Below are 21429 nucleotides of genomic sequence, written 5' to 3' on the forward strand. Positions count from 1 at the left end.
CTTGGAGCTATTAATTTTGAATGATGGAGCTTATTGGAAGTCCAAACATTGGTGGATGTTCAAGGATGGATTCAAGCACAGGCCACCTTGATGAGAGCTCCCCATAAGTCCAACTTAAGGACAATAAACAAAAGGGCTAGGTGGGAGACACTCCACCATGGTAAGATCTTTTCATTTTTCTCTTTTGTACATATTGGTAAAATTAATTTGATTTCATGTTTTATTTAGTTAGTTGAGTTTATTTGGGAGTCTAGTATGTTAAATAAGGTTTTATGGTGTTTTGGTAGCTGTTTGGATGTTTGAAATGCTTGGTTTGGTGCAAGAATCCTTGGAAAAATTTTGAAAAACAGAGCACAATGCCACCCGTATGCGTCACCCACGCGTACGCGTGACCCCAAGAATTTCGACCACCCATGCGTACGCCTTACCCACGCGTACGCATGGACCCAAAATTTTCACCTCCCATACAAATTCCAAGAGTTGCACGCGTTTTGGGCTAGAATTGTGCCTTTAGCACAAAACCCACCAACGCATACACGTCGCCTCTCTGATTTGTCCATCATGCATACGCGTGACCCACGCATACGCATTGCACCCATTTCACGTCACCACACTTACGCGTCACTCCACGCGTACGTGTGGATTACTCTGTTTCACCCACTTCTTTTCTTCTCCTCTTTCCATTTCTTTCGTTCTTCTCCCTTTTTCTCTTTTCTTTCCACCCTTCAACCATCATCCAACACTACCAAGCACCATTTATCACCATTTCTTTTAGTTGGTTAATTAGTTAGTTATTTAGTTAGTTTAATTTTTGTTTAATTTCTGTTTTTCATTATAAGTGTTGGATTATTAATCTTGTTTGCTGTCTATTGTTGCTGATTACTGATAAGATGTTAGTTTAACATCATTTTTGTTAATATTCATTGTTGGATTCTTTGTTGAGGTTATATTTTGATACTTGGTTTTGAGTTTTTCATGTTTAACATTTGTGAATACCAAGTACATGTGACATTGCCTTCAAGCTTTCTAAATATTTTGAATTGCATGTTTTGGCCACCATGCATTCATCATCCATTGTTAGGCAATTGTACATTATCAATGCATTTTTTTAGGTGATGCTTGTTTATGATTGACCCTTATTCACATCACCGATTTCATGCATTGAGATTTTGGAATTGTGAAATTCGATCGTAAGCTTACCTAGTGACATTTTTTAGCTTTGTAAAGCTTTGTGGACCATGCTTGCTATGTGATTGATTTTAACTCTTCTATCTTCTTTTTCCTAAGTTGCATAGCACCCATGTGTTCTACTTCTATATCACTTGGGTGTTGCAAACAACTTTAATATGTGTCATTGTTTTATGTGTGAGCTTTACATTTCATTTGGTTCATTAAGTTTCCTTGCACATCAATCAACACACATGCATTATCCAATTTCACAATTGCTTGACCTTGCTTGAATGCTTTTTTGCTTCTTCATTGCTTATTTGGTTGACTTGACCTACAAGTTTTCTTTAGAGTATCTCAAGCACACTAGAATGATTGAAGTGTATGCTTTCTTTTGTGTACTTGTGACATAGTTTTTATGCTAGTGTGTGTGTGTTCTAAACTACACACAATCTTAGAATTCACACACCTATTTTTCTTCAATTTCACACTAATTCACTTACTTCATTCTAGTGATCATCACCTCATCCCAACAATGTATGCTTCCCTACTTTTGCATTTACTTGTCTTCTTATCTTATTTTCTATTCTCAGGAGGATGCATCATAAGCAAAAACAGAAGCGAGAGAAAGAACACATAGCACCGATTGACCTACCAGCTGAAGGTAGCAATTTGGAGAGTCGTTGTACCCCCTTACTCATCTTTAAGTGCACTGAGGACGGTGTAAACTTTTAAGTGTGGGGAGATCATCCGACCAATCAGCATTTTGGGGTGACAAGTTTCTAATCCCAACACTTTTGCATTTCATTTTTTAGGTCTTTTAGGATTTTTAGTTGCATCTTCTTATTTTGTATGTATGTATAATAAGCTTAGTCAAAATAATGAAATTTTCCAAGAAATTTGTCTATATTGATTTGAAAAAAAAATTTTAGAACTTGCTTGAATTACATATATCGTGGATCATGTTTTTGAGCTAAGAACGCAAGCATGTGAGTTTTGAGCCTAATTATGTGGTTACATCATATAACCACTTATTTCCATTCTTGTGTGCATTGTTCTCTTTCTATGATTGTAATCTTTGATTTGATTGATTCTATATGTCCATTATTTTGTGTATGAATGCACTTATATGATTGAGGTCATTGTTTCGATTAGCTCACTTACTCAAATAGCCTTACCTTTTATCTTCCATTGTTAGCCAACTTTGAGCCTATGAAAAACCCATTTGTTCTTAATTTTAGCACATTACAAGCCTTAAAGCGAAAAATAATAAATGTTCCTTATTTGGATCTTTGATTAGCTTAGTCTAGTGAGAGTGTTTATCATTTAATTGTGAGAGAATTGGGAACATTGGTTGGGATAAAAGAGTATTTTTGTATTTTTGTTAAAATTTTGAGAATTGGGTACATACTCATGTATTAATTGAATGTTAAACCATATGCATTGATGATCTTGTATATATATTTTAGTTGAAAAAATGAGGAAAAGAAAAAGAAAAAAAGAAAAAGAAAAAGAAAAAAATAATATAAAAAGAAAAAGAAAAGCAATAAAAAGGGGACAAAATATCCCAAAGTAAAGTTCAATAAAAATCAATGCATATGTGTGGTGATCAAAAAGAGAATGCATGAGTGTGTGAAAAAGTAAAGAATGGATAGTTAGGTTTGTTTAGAATTGTATAGGTTATCATATAGGTTAGGTGGGAAGTTTAAGTTAATCAAAGATTCAAATTTCAAGCTCACTTGACCATATGCATCCTTACCTTGACCCTAGCCCTATTACAACCCATGGATAAGTCCTCGTGATATTTGTATGCATGCATGAACTAATTGTTGATTGTTAGACGAAAAACAAATCTTGAAAAGTATGATTAGGGGAGAATTGAGTGAATCAATCCTATACACTTGAGTGACTAGAGCGGATACATATCCGGTGAGGGTTTGATTGCTCAATTACATGTTTTCACCTATGATCATATCTTTTTGCAAGTTTGAAAAATCTTTTTAATAACTCAATTCAATTGTGGATATGATTTGATTGCTATTGCTTTAGCCCTTGAACTTATAGATGTATTGTTGGAAATTGATTTATTTTGACCAAGAAATTACATTCATTTAGATAGATTGCATGTAGTTAGATTGCATATAGTTTATTTGCATTGAATAAATGTTGATACCTTTTGTTTCCTTCTTGAGTTTAGCATGAGCACATGCTTGGTTTAAGTGTGGGGAGGTTTGATAAATCCCAATCTTGTGGTTTATCTTGTGCTTAATTTAGGGAATTTTATCAACTTATCTCACATTTATTCAATGAAATAGCATGGTTTTGTAATTCTCCATAAATTTGTGCTTAAGAGTGAAAACATGCTTTTTATGCCCTTAAATTGGTAATTTTAATTAACTTTAATTCCATTCGATGCCTTGATGTGTTTGTTGAGTAATTTCAGGCTCATAAGGCAAGTATTGGAAGGAAGAAGTGAAGAGAAAAGCATGCAAAGTGGAGAATTTAGGGAAAAACAAGGATTTTGAGTGCTTAGAGCGACACGCACACATGACAGATGTGCACGGGTGAGGAGGTACATCGTCGAAGGCGACGCGTACGCGTGACATGACACGTACGCCTGAGAAGAAAACGCCAGACGATGCGTACGCGTGGCCCATGCGTATGCGTCACAATAGGCTTGTGACCTCATTAAAGTGAAAACGTTGGGGGCGAATTCTGAGCTTCCCAGGCCCAAATCCAACTGATTCCAGAAACTATTTCATGCAGAATTTAAGATGGGTCAAAGGGGGAGCAATTAGTTTTAGGTTAGCATCATGTAGTTTAGTTATCTAGAGAGAGAAGCTCCTTCTTCTCTCTAGAATTAGGGTTCTTAGGTTAATTTCCATCTTAGATCTATGTTTAATTCCTTATTTTCATCTTGTTTCCTTTACAATTTTTTGTTCCTACGTCTTCATTCTCTTAGTTTGTAGTGTTAATTTCCCTTTTATGTCACTTTTATGTTTATGAATCCTCTTGTTGGATTTGGATTTCCTTTAATGCAATTTGAGGTATTTCATGTTTAATGTTATTTTCTTGAGTTGTTATTGTTGATTCCTTGTATTGGGTATTGTTAGATTTTATATTTCTTTCAATTTAATATGCTTTCCTTTTATGCCTTCTAAGTGTTTGACAAAATGCTTAGTTGGATGTTAGAGTAGCTTTTTTGGGCATTCTTGGCTTGGAAGGAGAAATTAGGTGCTCTTGAGTCATTAATACCAAATTTAGATTGGTGATCTAGAGTTGTTAGTTAATATTGTTTCCATTCACTCTAATCTCTTGCCAATTCAATTAGTAAGTTGATTAGGACTTTTGGATTGAGATTAACTAGTCTTATTTGACTTTCTCTCGTGTGAAGATAACATTATACCTTCTTCTATTGTTAGAGATTACGAAATAGGATAAATTCTTGTTAATTATTGTTATGATTAGTGACTAGGATAGAAAGCATATATTCTCAATCATTGCCATGAATGTCTCTCTTTATTAATTGCTTTCTTTAGTTGCTTGCTTTACTTACTTGCTATTAATTTTCTTGCCCCTTTTACCAAATCAAACCCCCCTTGTTCCTCCATAGCCAATAATTGATCACTTCATTGCAATTCCTTGTGAGACAACCCGAGGTTTGAATACTACGGTTAATTTTCATTGGGGTTTGTACTTGTGACAACCAATCATTAAAATTTGATTTGAGAGTTATTAGTTGGTTTGGAGTTATGCTTACAACGAAGTTCTTATTTCTATAAGATAAATTCTAGACTGACAATAATTCTCACTTTCACTGCCACTGTCAGCCCCCAGCATCACCAGCCACCGTCAGCCCCCCCAGCCGCCGCCACTCTTTTCTTCCTCACCTTCTCTGTGCTCGTCGCGAAGCCGCCGCTACTCTTCTCCTCCTCACCGTATATGTGCTCGTTGTGAAGCCCGCCTTTGTGATCGTCGGCGGCGGCAGTGACAGAGGGTGCCATCAACGGTCTTGTTCTTGTCGCTGTCCTGGATGTCTCTACTTGGCTTCTCTCTCTTCAAGCTCGCTCTCTCTCCCTCTCAGATCTCACTCTGCCTCACGCGAAACGCAAACGTCTCTGCTCGCTTGTCCTCCTCGTCGTCACCTCCGTTTAACTACTCGGCCATCACCTCCTCGTGGACGTCTTTGTTACTCGACTACCTTGTCTTCTCCAGTGAGCACTCCTCCCTTGCTTCTTCAGTCCTAATTTTTTTCTGAAATTAATTATGATTAATGTATACTTCTGAGTTAATTATTCTTGTTAATTTGTATGGTTTTTGATAAATTTTTTTCTAAGTTTTTTTTTTTAAATAATTTTGTTGATTGTTGATGGTAATTGTTAATTCTGTGTTCTAAGTTTTCTAAGTTCTGTAATTATTAATTTTGTATTCTGTAGCTATATGTATCATTGGATTGTTGCTAATGTGAATAGAAATTGTGTAAATTTGTGTTCAATAATGAGTTCTGAGTTTTCTGAGTTCTGTAATTGTTAATTTTGTATTCTAAAGCTGTATGTATCATTGGATTATTGCTGATGTAAATAGAAATTGTATAAATTTGTGTTTAATAATCAACACTTGGTTATTGGCTATATGTAATTTGTGTAAGCTTAGATTCAATAATTAGAAATTTGTATAAGTAGTGTTTAAACATAGTTTGTTCTTTTAGTGGTGGAATATAATGTGTTTGTTAATTATATGTCTTTTGATTTTCTGTAGTGGTAGATTTTAATGTTTGAATTTGTGAATTTTGAATTTTTAATGATAAATTATAGATATTTTAAATTTTAATATTTAAAATTTTGAATTTTGAATTTTATTAATTTTAAAGTCATTAAATTTAAATATTTAAAATTTTATAGTGAATTTTAATAATTTATTTTATATTTATTTAAATCGGTTTAACTACGATTCGATTCTGATTGAACCATTAAACTATTGAACCAGTCACTTGATCAGTTCAATGACCGGTCCAGTTCTCGTAACCTTGATTTTTAATGAAGATAAAGATTGTAAGCGAGATTTGGGGAGACAGTTACTTGCTTTTGGACAAGTAGAGCTTAGCTCCTTTGTCAGTGTCCAATCTCTTTAAAGTCATTCGACATGTCGTGAAAGCCACCTTTTTTGGTAAACTTTTTGTCTTATTAGACCCGACTTTATTTATTGAATTAATATATGAACAGGTCCTATTTAATTATCCTTACCAAGGTTCTGAGAACCGGACCGGTCATCGAACCGCTCTAGTCACTGGTTCACTAGTTTATTGGTCTAACCGGTCTAACCGGTGGTTCAACCGGAAAAACCGTTTTAAAATAAAATAATAAATAAATTATAATTAAACACCCTAAAATATAATTATAGTCTAAATCAAAAGTGATTTAATGCAAACACTGCTTGCCTGACAAAACCCAATATTTTTAATGCAGAGGCTATAGCAACAGCAGAAAAATATAAGCTCTAGTTCAACATGGATGCTACTGCTTACTTATGGAAATAACTCCCTATAAAGATTAAACAACAAAACTGAAATGCTGTTAACCTGAAGAAAGGCAATTAAATCCCACTACATAGCTAAGCGGACTGAGCTGAAAAATGTTACAGAGCAAGCAAAGCTGCTTTTTCTACAACTAAAGGTGATTCATTTCTTAAGAAGTTAGAACTTAGAACTAATGACATCCCAAAAAATCCATACTTCCTTTGTTTTCTCCTATGCCTAAGCTAAAAGGGTAGTCAAAGTTGGCTTAAGACATAGAGGTGAGGCATCAGAAGGGGTCAGAATCTTTTGCTAGCTTAAAGGCATGCCTTTCTACTTCAGGCAAGGCATACCATTGGAGCCTTGGTAATATAATCTACCAAAACAACCCATATGCTGATCAATTTTCTAACTTGCTAAGCATGCTAAAAAAATTATTGAAAAAGAAAAAGACATTTAACATACTTTTTGCATCCTAGCATCAGAGTCTTTGGTCTTTGGCCTTGAAGCTATCTTAATTTGCTTTTAATGCTATAAACAAATTGCAAGCATAAAAGTATAAAAGTAACAAGCAAAATCTCAGCTAAATCATTTCTACGAAACCTGCCACAAGCAATGCACTGAATTCGCCCTTGCTTTCCATCTTCCAAGTAAGACTTCTTCTGGCTGGGGTTCTCGTTAATCAACCTAACGAAATGAAGAAACACCTTCTTCAAATTTTCCTGACCAACCTGCTGGTGGTGCTTCACACCCAACCCACCACCGCCAGCAACAACCCCATCAACCCTTATCTGCTTATTAGGCCTCAATTCACTGAACCAGCAGCAGAAAACCCATTATTGAAAAAAAAAACTCCTAGGGTGAATTTGGAATACAATAAAATAGAAATTGGAATTAATTTAATTTTAAGATTATTTTTTTCTTATACTAAACAACAAACAGAAATTGAAGACCGAAGAAGACCGAAGAGGCTAAGAACGAAGAAGATGAGCAGAGGAAGTTCAGAGAAGATGAAGACGACGAGTCACTCACCTAGGTTCGATGGAGGGCTACTGGTGTTGAGGACCAGGCGATGATGGAGACGATGAGAGGGCTACTGGTGTTGAGAAGATGAAGACGATGGAGGGCTACTGAGCTGGGAACCAGGCGACGATGGAGGGCTACTGGTGTTGAGGACCAGGCGACGGCGGTGGCGCTGACGACCTGAGACCGCGGCGACGATGGAGGGTTACTGGGCGACGATGGAGAGGAACTTCAGAGGGCTAGGGTTCACTGACTGAGATGAATGAATGGGGGTTGGAGGAAGAAGGGGGGTGCTTCACGATCGGGTCGGGTAGGTTTTTATTTTGTTTTTTTTTAAACAATTAAAAAACGGCGTCGTTTAGAAGAACCGGCTGGTTACCGGTCCGGCCCAACCGGCCGGTTTTTGGCCAGTTCACCGGTTTTTCAGCAGTTTTTCCTTAGACGGTTTTTAGAGGAGGACCGGACCGTTTGTATCGCCGGTTCGCAGTTAAACCGATCGAACTGGCCGGTCCGGTCCGATTTTCAAAACCTTGATCCTTACAGAAAATTAAGGAAATTAAGGATGGTGGATACCTGTTGGTATCATGGGTATTATCTTTAACATTTAAAAAGAAAATTAACACAAATCATATCACAATCTTTCAAGAATTTACAAAGTTTAACATAAGATAACACAGTTCAAAGTTCCAAACACAATTTAATATAATCCAATACAAATATTAAATATCTAACTTGAGGAAATGACAACTTATAACTTTATATATAGATAGAGGTATTTTAGCTTTTAGCTTTTATATATAGATAGAAGTATTTTAGTAAATTCCTCCATTACGGGGATTTCGCAGGTCCCCGTTAAACAGATACCTCTATTTCCGTTCCGATTCCATTGCGGGTAATCCTCACGTGTATCCGCTTCCATGGGTATTTTTGTCGTCCCTATTTCACAGCAAGTATACTATTGGACGAAAAATAATACTACTTTATCACATGAACATGGACATGGACAGACTTTTTAAATTTGCAGAACTGTGTAAGTGATTATATTTGATATTAAAAATAATCAGGAGTACCTAAACTCAGTTTGATTAAAAAATATTACATGCTCTAGATCATCATCATATGATTCATTCACTACCCTTAAATTAAAATGAAACAGATACACAACTTTAAGTAAATGTAAGAGAGAGAGGGAAAGGGAGAAACCGTGAGTTTAACTAAACGTACATTTTCTGAAAATTTCAGAGCTCTCAAAACGGGGTAACACTTCCACTTCTTGTTTCTGTAGGGCTGTACAATGCAGACCTGTTCCTTGGTCTGTTCTCCTCCAACTGCCTCACAACTTCTTCCATGCTCGGCCTAACTGCCGCCACCGGTGCGCAGCATCCCATCGCCAGCTTCAGTGCCTGCACCATGCCATCTTCCATCGGACTTCTTATTCCTTTCAAGAGCTCCACATCGAACACTTCCATTGTTGTCTCTTCCAAAACCGCCACTTTCACCATCGCAGGCAAGTCAACAAACTCTCCATTTCTTCCGTTTTTCCCTGGCTTCTTCCCAATCAAAATCTCCAGCAGCAGTATACCAAATGCATAAACATCAGTCCTGGAATTGCATTTCTTCATTTTTTGAAGTTCCGGAGCCTTGTAGCCGTCTGCCCGAGCAAGTGCTACCATTTCGTCGGCTATGGAAGGAACCATCAGCTTATCAAGGCCAAAATCAGTGACCCTCGCAACAAAGAAGTCGTCCACTAGCACATTTTTGGATCTTACATTCGCATGAGTGATCGGTACATCAAGTCCTGTATGAAGATAGGCCAGCCCTCTCGCTATTCCCAATGCGATCTTGTGTCGCCTAGCCCAGTTCAGCACTGGTTTTCCTGCTTTAGTTTCTGTAGAAAAGCAAAATTACAGCAAAATGGTCAACACTCAATTCCAAGCAACAACATAACTATTGAAATCACCAAAGCCCGTTTAAGGTTTACTTCTTTTTTTTCATCTCAACTTTCACTTAAACTCCCATCTGATGTAGAAGAACTGGAATCATCAAGAATCATCCGGCGATGACAAAGAGTGATCCTACTGATAGGCACTATGAACTATCTTATTTGAGGTACAGGACACAGAATAAGCATAAACTATTTTATGATATTAATCCAGTTTATTAGGATATGACAAACATTACCTTAAGAAAATTGTTATTACAAGAATATTATTAGATCAAGAATGACATACAGAAGTCACAAAGTTATGCACAAGACATAAATACAGGCTCTTGATTCTCTCTATGTTTTAAGCTGAATAGAAAAGCTAGTAAATGATTTAACTGTCGTCCAAGTTAAAAGTCTTACATGTCATTGATTTGAGAAATTAACAGGATAATTTCTCTTCTCTTTTCTAGGCTGAGAAATCGTATGTAATTTTATTCTAGCACTGGAACACTCCGAAGGGTTATATATATATATTTCAGTTTGAACCAATCCAATCAAATTAGATACAAAGTATGAAAAAGATTTTAGTATGATGAGGATTCTAACTGTGTAAACTTGAGAGTGAAGTGGCAGTGCAATATGAAACATCATTTATGCAAGTGTTTATGTATATAGTCCTTACCATGAAGAAGCTCATGAAGGGTTCTAAGAGGAAAATAGTCATAAATAAGGAGCTTCTCGCCTCTCTTCCCCTGATAGAAGGCTCTCAAAGGAATCAAGTTCTCATGACGAATCTTGCCCAACTGCTTTATAACTGGCAAGCACGAGTTCCTATCCTTGCAGCTACCTTCCCTCAACAACCTCAAAGCAATGGTGCTCCCATCAGCAAGCTTCGCCTTATAAGCAGTCCCATAACATGTCTTCTCCATGACTTGTCCAGTCGCATTCAACACATCATCCAACGTCAAATTCTCGCCGCCGCTGAATATCATAAGCTTCCCTTCCCCCCCATCACCATCACCAGCCCCACCACCACCACCATTCTCATCATCTTCCTCTTCGTCATTCAACTCATCTTCACTCTCTCCGCTACCCTTCCTCTTCTTGTTCTGCATATAACCAATCAACAAAGAAGCCAAAACAACTGCACTAGTCATAAGACTAATAACTATGCCAGCAACTGCACCAGAACTCAGTGCAGAGTTTCTGGTGCAACTTCTCAAAGGTGGTCCACACAAGTCAGGACTATTCCCTTCAAACACATCAACCCCAAATTTGTTCTGCCCAAAAATTGGCAAAACCCCGCTGAAGTTATTATGAGAAAGGTTCAATTTTTCAAGCTTTAGCCCAAATAAGCTCTGAGGAATTGAACCAACAAACATATTGTTCCCTAAATCAAGCTGCTTCAACCCACCAAACTTCGTAACAAACTCAGGAAACTCCCCAGAGAATCTGTTATCACCCAAATCAAGAAACTGAAGACTCTTACAAGAAGAAGAGTTAGGCAATGCAGGTTCTGGAACATTCCCAGAGAAGGAGTTTCCATGAACCCTAAGAGAAACAAGTCTATCACAAAGATTCCAAATTGAAGCAGGAATCTGCCCAGTCAAAAGATTATCACCAAAATCAATGTCAGATAATGAGGTACTGTAACCAATTTCAAGAGGAACCGTTCCTTTCAAGGAATTAATGTTAAGGTAGAGGCTTTGAAGCAATGGAAATTCACCAAGCTCTCTGGGGAGAGAACCAGAGAGATTTGCGGAAGGAAGCTGAAGGGATTGTAAGTGAAGAGAAGGGTCTTTGTGGAGTGAGAGATTGGTCCATTGTGGTGATGAGAGATCAGTGCATGACAACGGTGTGCCGCTGAAGAAGATCCATTTGAGACCTCTCCATTGACATAGTGGAACTGAAGAGTTCCATGAAGATAAGACAAGGTTTTCTTCTCCATTGGTGTTTCCTTGGAGTGAAGACTTGATTTTGAACAATAGGAGTTCAACATCAGTGGAAGAAACCACAGGTTGGGGAAGAGGCTCACTGGAAATGGAAACAACAAAAGTGACGAAAACCAAGAAGAAGAAGGAAAGAGAGAAAGCGTTCAGAACCGCCATGAGATAGGGAAAGGTGGGAGTGTGGGGATGGTGGCTGTGGGGAGTAACAAAGAAAAAAAAGAAAAGATTGAAAGAAAGAAAAACTCTCTCTTTTCTGGGAAAGCTGACACACTGTTTGACTATGATGAGTGGTGTAATAATGTGTAGTAACGAGCAAGCTCCCCTTTTTTTTTTTATTTCTTTTCTCTCACATTCTTCAGGGAAATTCAACGGCTATGATTATTCCAATTTCGTTTTCATTTCCCACACTAGCTCATGCAATCTATTTGCAACAAAATCAAAATTGTTGGAAAATAAATAACTAATGAAGATATAATAAATATAAAGTAAATAAATATAAATATAAAACTTTAGTATTAATGTTTATTAATATAATTATTATGGTATAATAAAAGTAACTTATATATTATTAATATAAGTAGTATTGTATGTAAAGAAAGAGAGAAGAGTATTAAAGAAAGAGAGAGAATATTATATTAATTGTTTATTGTTATTATTGTTATATAAACTCAAGTGAGGCTTCATCTATTTATAAAGGTGATAGGCCTTAATTTTCAACTTTCATTAACTTCCAATATGCTTTGAAAAGCTATTCCTTTAGTTTAGGAAAGGTTAGTCGTCCAATCTCATAAATGGGCATTCAATTTGTTGTTATCACAACACTCCCTATTGGATGCTCATTTAGGATTATTGCCTCGTTAAAACCTTATTAAAGAAAAATCCAACGGAAAAAAATCTTAGTGAAAAAAAAAGAGTACAATATCCTTTAGTGATGGGAACTGCCTCATTAAAAACTTTGTCAAGAAAAATCCAATGGGAAAAAACCTTATCAAGGAAAAAAGAGCACAGTCTCCCCCTCTTGTCGACATCATTTAATGTCTCGAAACCGACGCATCCCAATCTCATGTACCAATTTTTCAAAGGAAGATTTTGGGAGTGACTTTGTGAATAAATCTGCCAGATTGTCACTTGAACGGATCTGTTGAACATCAATTGTCCCTTGATTTTGAAGATCATGAGTGAAGAAGAATTTGGGAGAAATATGCTTTGTTATATCACCTTTAATGTATCCACCTTTAAGTTGAGCAATGCATGCTGTATTATCTTCAAACAGAACAGTTGGAGCTATCTTATGATCAATCAGTCCACATAATGACAGAATATATTGGATCAAACTTCTGAGCCAAAAACACTCGCGACTAGCTTCATGTATCGCGAGTATTTCAGCATGATTAGAGGAGGTTGCAGCAATCGTCTGTTTTGTGGACCTCCATGATATAGTTGTACCACCATATGTGAATAGGTATCCTGTTTGAGATCTCCTTTTATGTGGATCAGATAAGTATCCGGCATTTGCATAGCCAACTAGTTGTGACTTGGATTCATAGGGATAAAACAATCCCATATCAACCATTCCATGAAGATATCGAAAGATTTGCTTGATTCCACTCCAATGTCTTCTGGTTGGAGAGGAACTATACCTTGCTAGTAAGTTCACAGCAAATGATATATCGGATCGTGTATTATTAGCAAGATACATTAGTGCTCCAATAGCACTAAGATATGATACTTCAGGACCAAGGATATCTTCATTCTCTTCTTCAGGGCGGAATTGATCATTTTTCACATCCAAAGATCTTATGATCATTGGGGTACTTAATGGATGTGACTTATCCATATAAAATCTCTTCAAGATCTTTTCTGTGTATATTATTTTATGAATAAAGATCCCATCTTTTGTATGCTCGATCTGCAGGTCGAGACAAAACTTAGACTTTTCAAGATCTTTCATCTCAAACTCTTCTTTTAGAGTTTTTATAATTGTTGGAATCTCTTCATGAGTCCCAATGATATTTAAATCATCAACGTACACAGCAATTATAATGAATCCAAATGCAATTTTCTTTATGAAAACACACGGGCATATATCATCATTCTTGAAACCATTTTTGGCCAGATACTCAGTAAGACGATTATACCACATTCGTCCAGATTGCTTTAGACCATATAAAGATCTTTGCAATTTGATTGAGTATAACCCTTGCAAATATTCATTGGATGGTTTAGATATCTTTAGTCCTTCAAGGACTTTCATATAGATATCCCGATCTAATGAGCCGTATAAATAGGCTGTCACCACATCCATTAAATGCATATGCAATTTATGATATGCAGATAAACTGACCAAATAATACAATGTTATCGCATCCACTACAGGGAAATACGTTTCTTCATAATCTATACCGGGCCTTTGTGAAAAACCTTGTGCCACAAGTCGGGTGGTACGCATAAATTGTGATCATCAACAATGGCGCCAAAGACTTGGAGCTCTCAAACGTGAATCACACTTTGTCACAACTTCGCACAACTAACCAGCAAGTGCACTGGGTCGTCCAAGTAATACCTTACATGAGTAAGGGTCGATCCCACGGAGATTGTTGGTATGAAGCAAGCTATGGTCATCTTGTAAATCTCAGTCAGGCAGATTCAAATGGTTATAATGGTTTTCGAATATAATGATAAATAAAGCATAAAATAAAGATAGAGATACTTATGTAATTCATTGGTGGGAATTTCAGATAAGTGTGTGGAGATGCTTTGTCCCTTCTGAATCTCTGTTTTCCTACTGCCTTCCTCCAATCCTTCATACTCCTTTCCATGGCAAGCTGTATATAGGGCGTCACCGTTGTCAATGGCTACTTCCCATCCTCTCAGTGAAAATGGTCCAAATGCTCTATCACAGCACGGCTAATCATCTGTCGGTTCTCGATCATGTCGGAATAGAATCCAATGATTCTTTTGCGTCTGTCACTATGCCCAACACTCGCGAGTTTGAAGCTCGTCACAGTCATTCAATCTTTGAATCCTACTCGGAATACCACAGACAAGGTTTAGACTTTCCGGATTCTCAAGAATGCTGCCAATGAATTCTAGCTTATTCCACGAAGATTCTGATTAAGGAATCCAAGAGATATGCGCTCGATCTAAGGTAGAACGGGAGTGGTTGTCAGGCACGCGTTCATATGTGAGAATGATAATGAGTGTCACGGATCATCACATTCATCATGTTGAAGTGCAGCAAATATCTTAGAATGAGAATAAGCTGAATTGAATAGAAAATAGTAGCAATTTGTATTAATACTCGAGGTACAGCAGAGCTCCACACCTTAATCTATGGTGTAGAAACTCCATCGTTGAAAATACATAAGTGATCAAGGTCTAGGCGTGGCCGAATGGCCAGCCTCTCCAAATAGCATGTGAAATCAAAAATAGGGGAAAAGACCCCTCGTACAATAGTAAAAAGTTCTATTTATACTAAACTAGTTACTAGGGTTTACAGAAATAAGTCTAAATGCAGAAATCCACTTTCCGGGGCCCACTTTGATGTGTGCTTGGGATGAGCTTGAGCTTTACACCTGCAGAGGCTTCTTTTGGAGTTAAACGCCAAGTTGTAACGTGTTTTTGGCGTTTAACTCTGGTTTGTTACGTGTTTCTGGCGTTTTACTCCAGAATGCAGCATGAAATTGGCGTTGGACGCCAGTTTGCGTCATCTAAACTCGAACAAAGTATGAACTATTATATATTGCTGGAAAGGCCTAGATGTCTACTTTCCAATACAATTGAGAGTGCGCCATTTGGAGTTCTGTAGCTCTGGAAAATCCATTTCGAGTGCAGGGAGGTCAGAATCCAACAACATCAGCAGTCCTTTTTCAGCCTGAATCAGATTTTTGCTCAGGTCCATCAATTTCAACCAGAAAATACCTGAAATCACAGAAAAATACACAAACTTATATTAAAGTCCAGAAATGTGAATTTTGCATAAAAACTAATGAAAACATCCCTAAAAGTAACTAGATCCTACTAAAAAATACCTAAAAACAATGCCAAAAAGCATATAAATTATCCGCTCATCATCGGGCTTTGTAGCGCACAACTTCATTTTTCTCATTTCGTTTTCTCACAAATACCCATCGGTATCCAATAGATTTTACATCTTCAGGTGTACGGACTACAGGTCCAAAGACTTCACGTTTCACAAGTGAGTCTAATTCAGCCTTCATGGCTTCTTTCTATTTTGGCCAATCATTCCTTTGTTGACATTCTTCGACTGATCTTGGCTCAAGATCCTTATTTTCATGCATGATATTCAATGCCACATTATATGCAAATATTTCATTGACAATTGTCTTATTTCGGTCCAATTTCTCTCCTGTAAAGACATAATTTATCGAGATCTCGTCATTTTCACAATTTTCAAGTACCTGAAAGTCTTCTGGCGTTAAAATTATATCAGAATTTCAGACAACTGCGGGTGTCTCTACTATGTCTTTTTCAACAAGAATATTATTTACCTCTTTTCTCTTTCGAGGATTTTTGTCTTTGGAACCGACAGGCCTGCCACGCTTCTGGCATGAATTTGTTTCAGTGACTACTTGTCCTACTGGAACATCAATTCGAATTGGGGCATTTTTTGCTGGTATACAAGATTTAGTTATCCTCTTTATATCGAAAAATGCATCAGGCAATTCATTTGCTATTCTTTGTAAATGTATAATCTTTTGAACTTGCAGTTCACATTGCCCTGATCGAGGATCTAAATGCATCAACAATGATGCATTCCAGTTAAGTTCCTTTTCAGGAAGCTTATTCTCTCCCCCTAATGTTGGAAATTTTGATTCATCAAAATGACAATCCACAAACCGGGCTTTAAATACATCTCCAGTTTGTATTTTAAGATACCTCACTATAGAGGGAGAATCATATCCAACATATATCCCTAATTTTCTTTGGGGTCCCATTTTGGTGCGATTAGGTGTTGCAATGGGAACATATATCGTACACCCAAATATTCTTAAATGGAAGACATTTGGCTGCTCGCCAAAAGCTAATTGCATAGGAGAGAACTGATGATAACTCGTTGGCCTCAAACGAATAAGTGCTGCAGCATGTAAAATAGCATGCCCCCAAACCGATATTGGAAGATTTGTTCTCATAAGTAAGGGTCTAACAATTAATTGGAGGCGTTTAATAAGTGATTCTGCTAACCCATTTTGTATGTGAACATGAGCTACTGGATGTTTAACACTTATACCATTAGCCATACAATAAGCATCAAAAGCTTGGGAAGTAAATTCACCAGCATTATCAAGACGAATTGCTTTGATTGGATTCTCTGGAAATTGTGCTTTTAATCGAATAATTTGAGCCAGTAATTTCGCAAACGCCAGGTTGCGAGAAGATAATAAGCACACATGTGACCATCTCGAAGATGCGTCTATTATGATAATAAAATATCTAAAAGATCCACATGGTGGATGAATAGGTCCACATATATCACCTTGAATCCTTTCTAGGAATTCAGGAGACTCAAATCCAATCTTTACTGGTGATGGCCTTAAAATTAACTTTCCCTGAGAACATGCAGCACAACAAAATTCACTAGTTTTAAGAATCTTCTGGTTCTTTAGTAAATGTCCATGAGAGTTTTCAATAATTTTCCTCATCATGGTTGTTCCCGGATGACCCAATCGGTCGTGCCATGTTATGAAATCATTTGGGCTAGTAAACTTCTGGTTTACAATGGCATATGATTCAATTGCACTAATCTTGGTATAATATAACCCAGATGAAAGTGAGGGTAATTTTTCTAATATAACTTTCTTATTTGAATCATGAGTTGTGATACATAAATACTCATGATTTCCCTCATTCATAGTCTCAATATGATATCCATTTCAGCGAATATCTTTAAAGCTCAACAAGTTTTTTCGAGACTTGGTAGACAACAGTGCATTATTTATTATGAATTTTGTTCCTCCGGGAAACAAAATTATAGCTCTTCTGGAGCCTTCAATCACGTTGCCTGAGCCAATAATAGTATTAACACATTCTTCTTTTGGCACAAGATGGGTAAAATATATATATCACTTTTGAGAATAGTGTGCGAACTTGCACTATCCGCAAGGCATACATCTTCATTACATATCCTTGCCATTCTCTTCAAAGACAAATAATAATAAAATGAGTAGTATACACAGTTAAATTGAATACTTGATCAGAATTATTTTTCTAGAAATACTGTACATAAAAATAATGTCATATACTAAAATTTTATTTTAAAACATGACATATTTAAGAATTTCAAAATTCATAAACATTAATATTTTATTATTTATATACATCATATTTGAAACTTAAATACATAGAAAATAAAACTTAACAATATTATTTATTTACATGAATGCTTAACAATCTCACACATTAAACTATTCCATCATTGATCAAATGACTAATATTTCCTTCAGGATCCTCAAAGAAATCAGATACATCATAATGAGTGGTGGAATTTTCAGCATCATTTGAAACGAAATTCGACTCTTTTCCCTTGTTGTCCTTTTTCAAAGATGCCTGGTAAAGATCGACTAAGTGCCTTGGGTTACGACAGGTACGTGACCAATGGCCCTTTCCACCACAACGAAAACACTTATCCTCTGTTGATTTATTTTGCCCGATATTTCTTTCTTTATCCCACTTCTGGTGAGATCCTCTCTTTTGAATATAAAATTTTTTCCTTCCATAATTTTTCTTATTATTAAAACATTGCCATTTACCTCTCTTGGGGTAATGATTTTCCGCATCTACTTCAGAAAATAGAGCGACGCCAGTTGGACGCGCTTCATGATTTTTTAAAAGTAATTCATTATTGCATTCAGTAACAAGAAGGCAAGAAATTAATTCAGAATATTTTTTAAACCCTTTTCTCGATACTGCTGCTGCAGGAGCACATTCGAGGCATGGAAGGTTGAGAAAGTTTTCTCCAACGTATCATGGTCAGTTATCTTTTCCCCACATAATTTCATTCGTGAGGTGATACGAAACATTGCAGAATTATATTCATTTATGGATTTAAAATCTTGTAAACGCAAGTGTGTCCATTCATATCGGGCTTGAGGAAGTATCACCGTTTTCTGATGATTATACCTTTCTTCAAGGTCTTTCCAAAGATCTGCAGGATCTTTTAATGTGAGATATTCATTTTTCAATCCCTCGTCAAGATGACGACGAAGAAAAATCATGACTTTGGCTTTATCCTTCTGGGATGCATTATTTTCAGCCTTAATAGTATCTCCAAGATCCATTGAATCAAGATGGGTTTCAGCATCTAATATCCATGATAAATAATTATTTCCAGATATATCAAGAGCATTGAATTCAAGATGAGAGAGTTTCGACATAATGAAAATTTGTTACCTGAGTCTTCCTAAAAATTTGATCAGAGTCTCGTGCTAATAACGTGTTGTAAAATAAATAACTAATGAAGATATAATAAATATAAAGTAAATAAATATAAATATAAAACTCTAGTATTAATGTTCACTAATATAATTATTATGGTATAATAAAAGTAACTTATATATTACTAATATAAGTAGTATTGTATGTAAAGAGAGAGAAGAGTATCAAAGAAAGAGAGAGAATATTATATTGATTGTTTATTGTTATTATTGTTATATAAACTCAAGCGAGGCTTCACCTATTTATACAGGTAATAGGCCTTAATTTTCAACCTTCATTAACTACCAATATGCTTTAAAAAGCTATTCCTTCAGTTTAAGAAAGGTTAACCGCCCAATCTCATAAATGAGCTTTCAATTTGTTGTTATCACAACAAAAATCATGCATTATGCTACTCAAGTTTTAAAAAATGTGTAATTTGTTTATTATTTTCGTGCATGTTAATTACATTGTTATAAAAAAAAAATTTGCTTTTTATAAGATGTCAACAATATTTTGTGTTGGTACGATAAAAAATATAAAATTAATTATAAAAACAATGATAGTATTGTATTTAAAATACATTAAAATAAATAGAAGTAGAGTTGTTCTTCATTTTGAGAAGAATTTATTTTATATATTGAGAGAGTTAAAAAATTTATAAATGAATATAATGAATGTATAAAATACAGTGTTATAAAAAATTTGTTGATATTTTGTAAAAATTTCACTTATTATAAAATATCAATAATATTTTGTGGTGGTACAAATAAAAAAATATATAATTAATTATAAAAAGAATGATAGTATTGTGTTGAAAACACATTGAAATAAATAAAAGTAGAGTTACTCTTTATTTTGAGAGAGATTTATTCTATATATTGAGTATTTTAGGGCATAAATTTCTCAATTTTTTCTATCTCTCCGCACACATTTTGTCTCTCTCTCCTCGCGTCTGGTTTTTGTGGTGGCTCGATGGTAGCTCGATGGCGTCAAAACAACGATGGCAATGGGTGACTAGTGGGTGACTCGACGGTGGTAGAAAGGTCCAGCTCCGACTGCAACACTGTTTTCCTCCTCCACGTGCAATAGCTTCAGTCTCCCTCTCGCGCACGACATGACAGTATTGAAAGCTAACAGCGACAACGACGGTCAACAGCGACAAGTCCAGCAACGACGAGGCATGGCGGCGACGGCACAGGCAGGATGCGACGCTTCTCTCTCTTCTCGGCCTTTGTTCGACGATGCGCTCCCTCTCCTCTAAGTGCAACATAACGGCGCGGCGACAATGATGTTCACCGTCGTCGTCCTTCCTCTTCTCCTTCCTCTCTTTTTCTTCCCCCTCCATTGGTTCTCCCTCTTTCTTCTCTCTTTTTCATGTGTGCGTGTGTGGTGTTGTGTGTATCTGTTGAGGGTGGGGGGAAATGGTTGGTGGCTAGAGTTTGGGTAAAGGAGGAAAGTGTGTGTTTTAGTGTAGTGAAAATTAAAATTTTGGTAAAAATTAGGTATAAGAGTAAAAATTAGGGGTAATATAATAATTAATAACTAATTTTAATTCAACACAACTATCTTTAAAAAAAATTATTTATTCATAAATTTACAAATTATTTTTCAAAGAAATATTCTAATTCAAGAATTAGAGATAATCAAATCAATTTCCTTTAAAATCACAAATAAAATTCAAAATTTAAATATTCAAATTAAAACATACAAAATCTTCATTATTTCTCTATTATTAAATCTTTAAATCAATAATAAAAAATACCTAATTAGTATAAAAATCTCTAAAAATAATATCTTGAATAAATAAAATAAATCATAAATAATTTATTATTTACTTTTTAAAAATCTAAAATCTTACATCATCGTTGTTTTACTATGAAAGACATTGTCGAATTGTAAGCCATCTGCTGCTATTAGCTACAACGACGTATTATATATCTTAACCATAATTTTTGAGAATTACACTACTTTCAACCCAATATTAAAAAGAAATAGTTTTTCATTATGCACCACCCTTTATAGAAAAATTTTGCTTCTTATATTATCAAAAAGGCTAACTGAACTAAAGTTTATATTTCAAATAAAAATAATTTAAAAAATATAAATAAAAGATAAAATGTTAAATTTTTTAAAATCTAAAACGATAATTAAATATTAAATTATTCAAAAATATTAAATATCAAATTTTGTTTAAATTTTTGCAAAAATAATAAAAATTAAAACCTTTTCATCTTTAAAAATTAATAATTTATACCAAAAATGTTTTAAAAATGAAAATAAAATGTTGAAATGAAATTTTGTTGAATTTTTCATGAATTTTATAAATAATTTTTTTAAATATTTTTATAAATATTCGAATCAAATGTATATAATTTATTCATTCGAATACATAAAAATCTATTTGTTACTGAATA

General features: G+C 35.5%; 1 protein-coding gene across 1 annotated transcript; it reads right to left on the reverse strand.

Annotated features, from left to right (window-relative positions):
- Window positions 1-8753: 8753 nt before the first annotated feature.
- LOC130976217 (putative kinase-like protein TMKL1) lies at window positions 8754-11758 on the reverse strand. The gene is made up of 2 exons (XM_057901012.1): window positions 10312-11758; window positions 8754-9590 (listed from the first exon to the last, which is right to left on the reverse strand). Exons 1-2 carry the CDS (start codon window positions 11735-11737, stop codon window positions 8950-8952), a joined length of 2067 nt encoding a protein of 688 aa, XP_057756995.1. The 5' UTR covers window positions 11738-11758; the 3' UTR covers window positions 8754-8949.
- Window positions 11759-21429: the final 9671 nt, after the last annotated feature.

Source organism: Arachis stenosperma, chromosome 4, assembly GCF_014773155.1.
Source record: "Arachis stenosperma cultivar V10309 chromosome 4, arast.V10309.gnm1.PFL2, whole genome shotgun sequence".
NCBI lineage: Eukaryota > Viridiplantae > Streptophyta > Magnoliopsida > Fabales > Fabaceae > Arachis > Arachis stenosperma.

Coding starts and splice junctions, on each gene's coding strand:
- LOC130976217 (XM_057901012.1), bottom strand. CDS start 11,737: ATGGCGGTTCTGAACGCTTTCTCTCTTTCCTTCTTCTTCTTGGTTTTC. Junction 9,591..10,311: donor CCTTCATGAGCTTCTTCATG/GTAAGGACTATA, acceptor GCTTTTCTACAG/AAACTAAAGCAGGAAAACCA.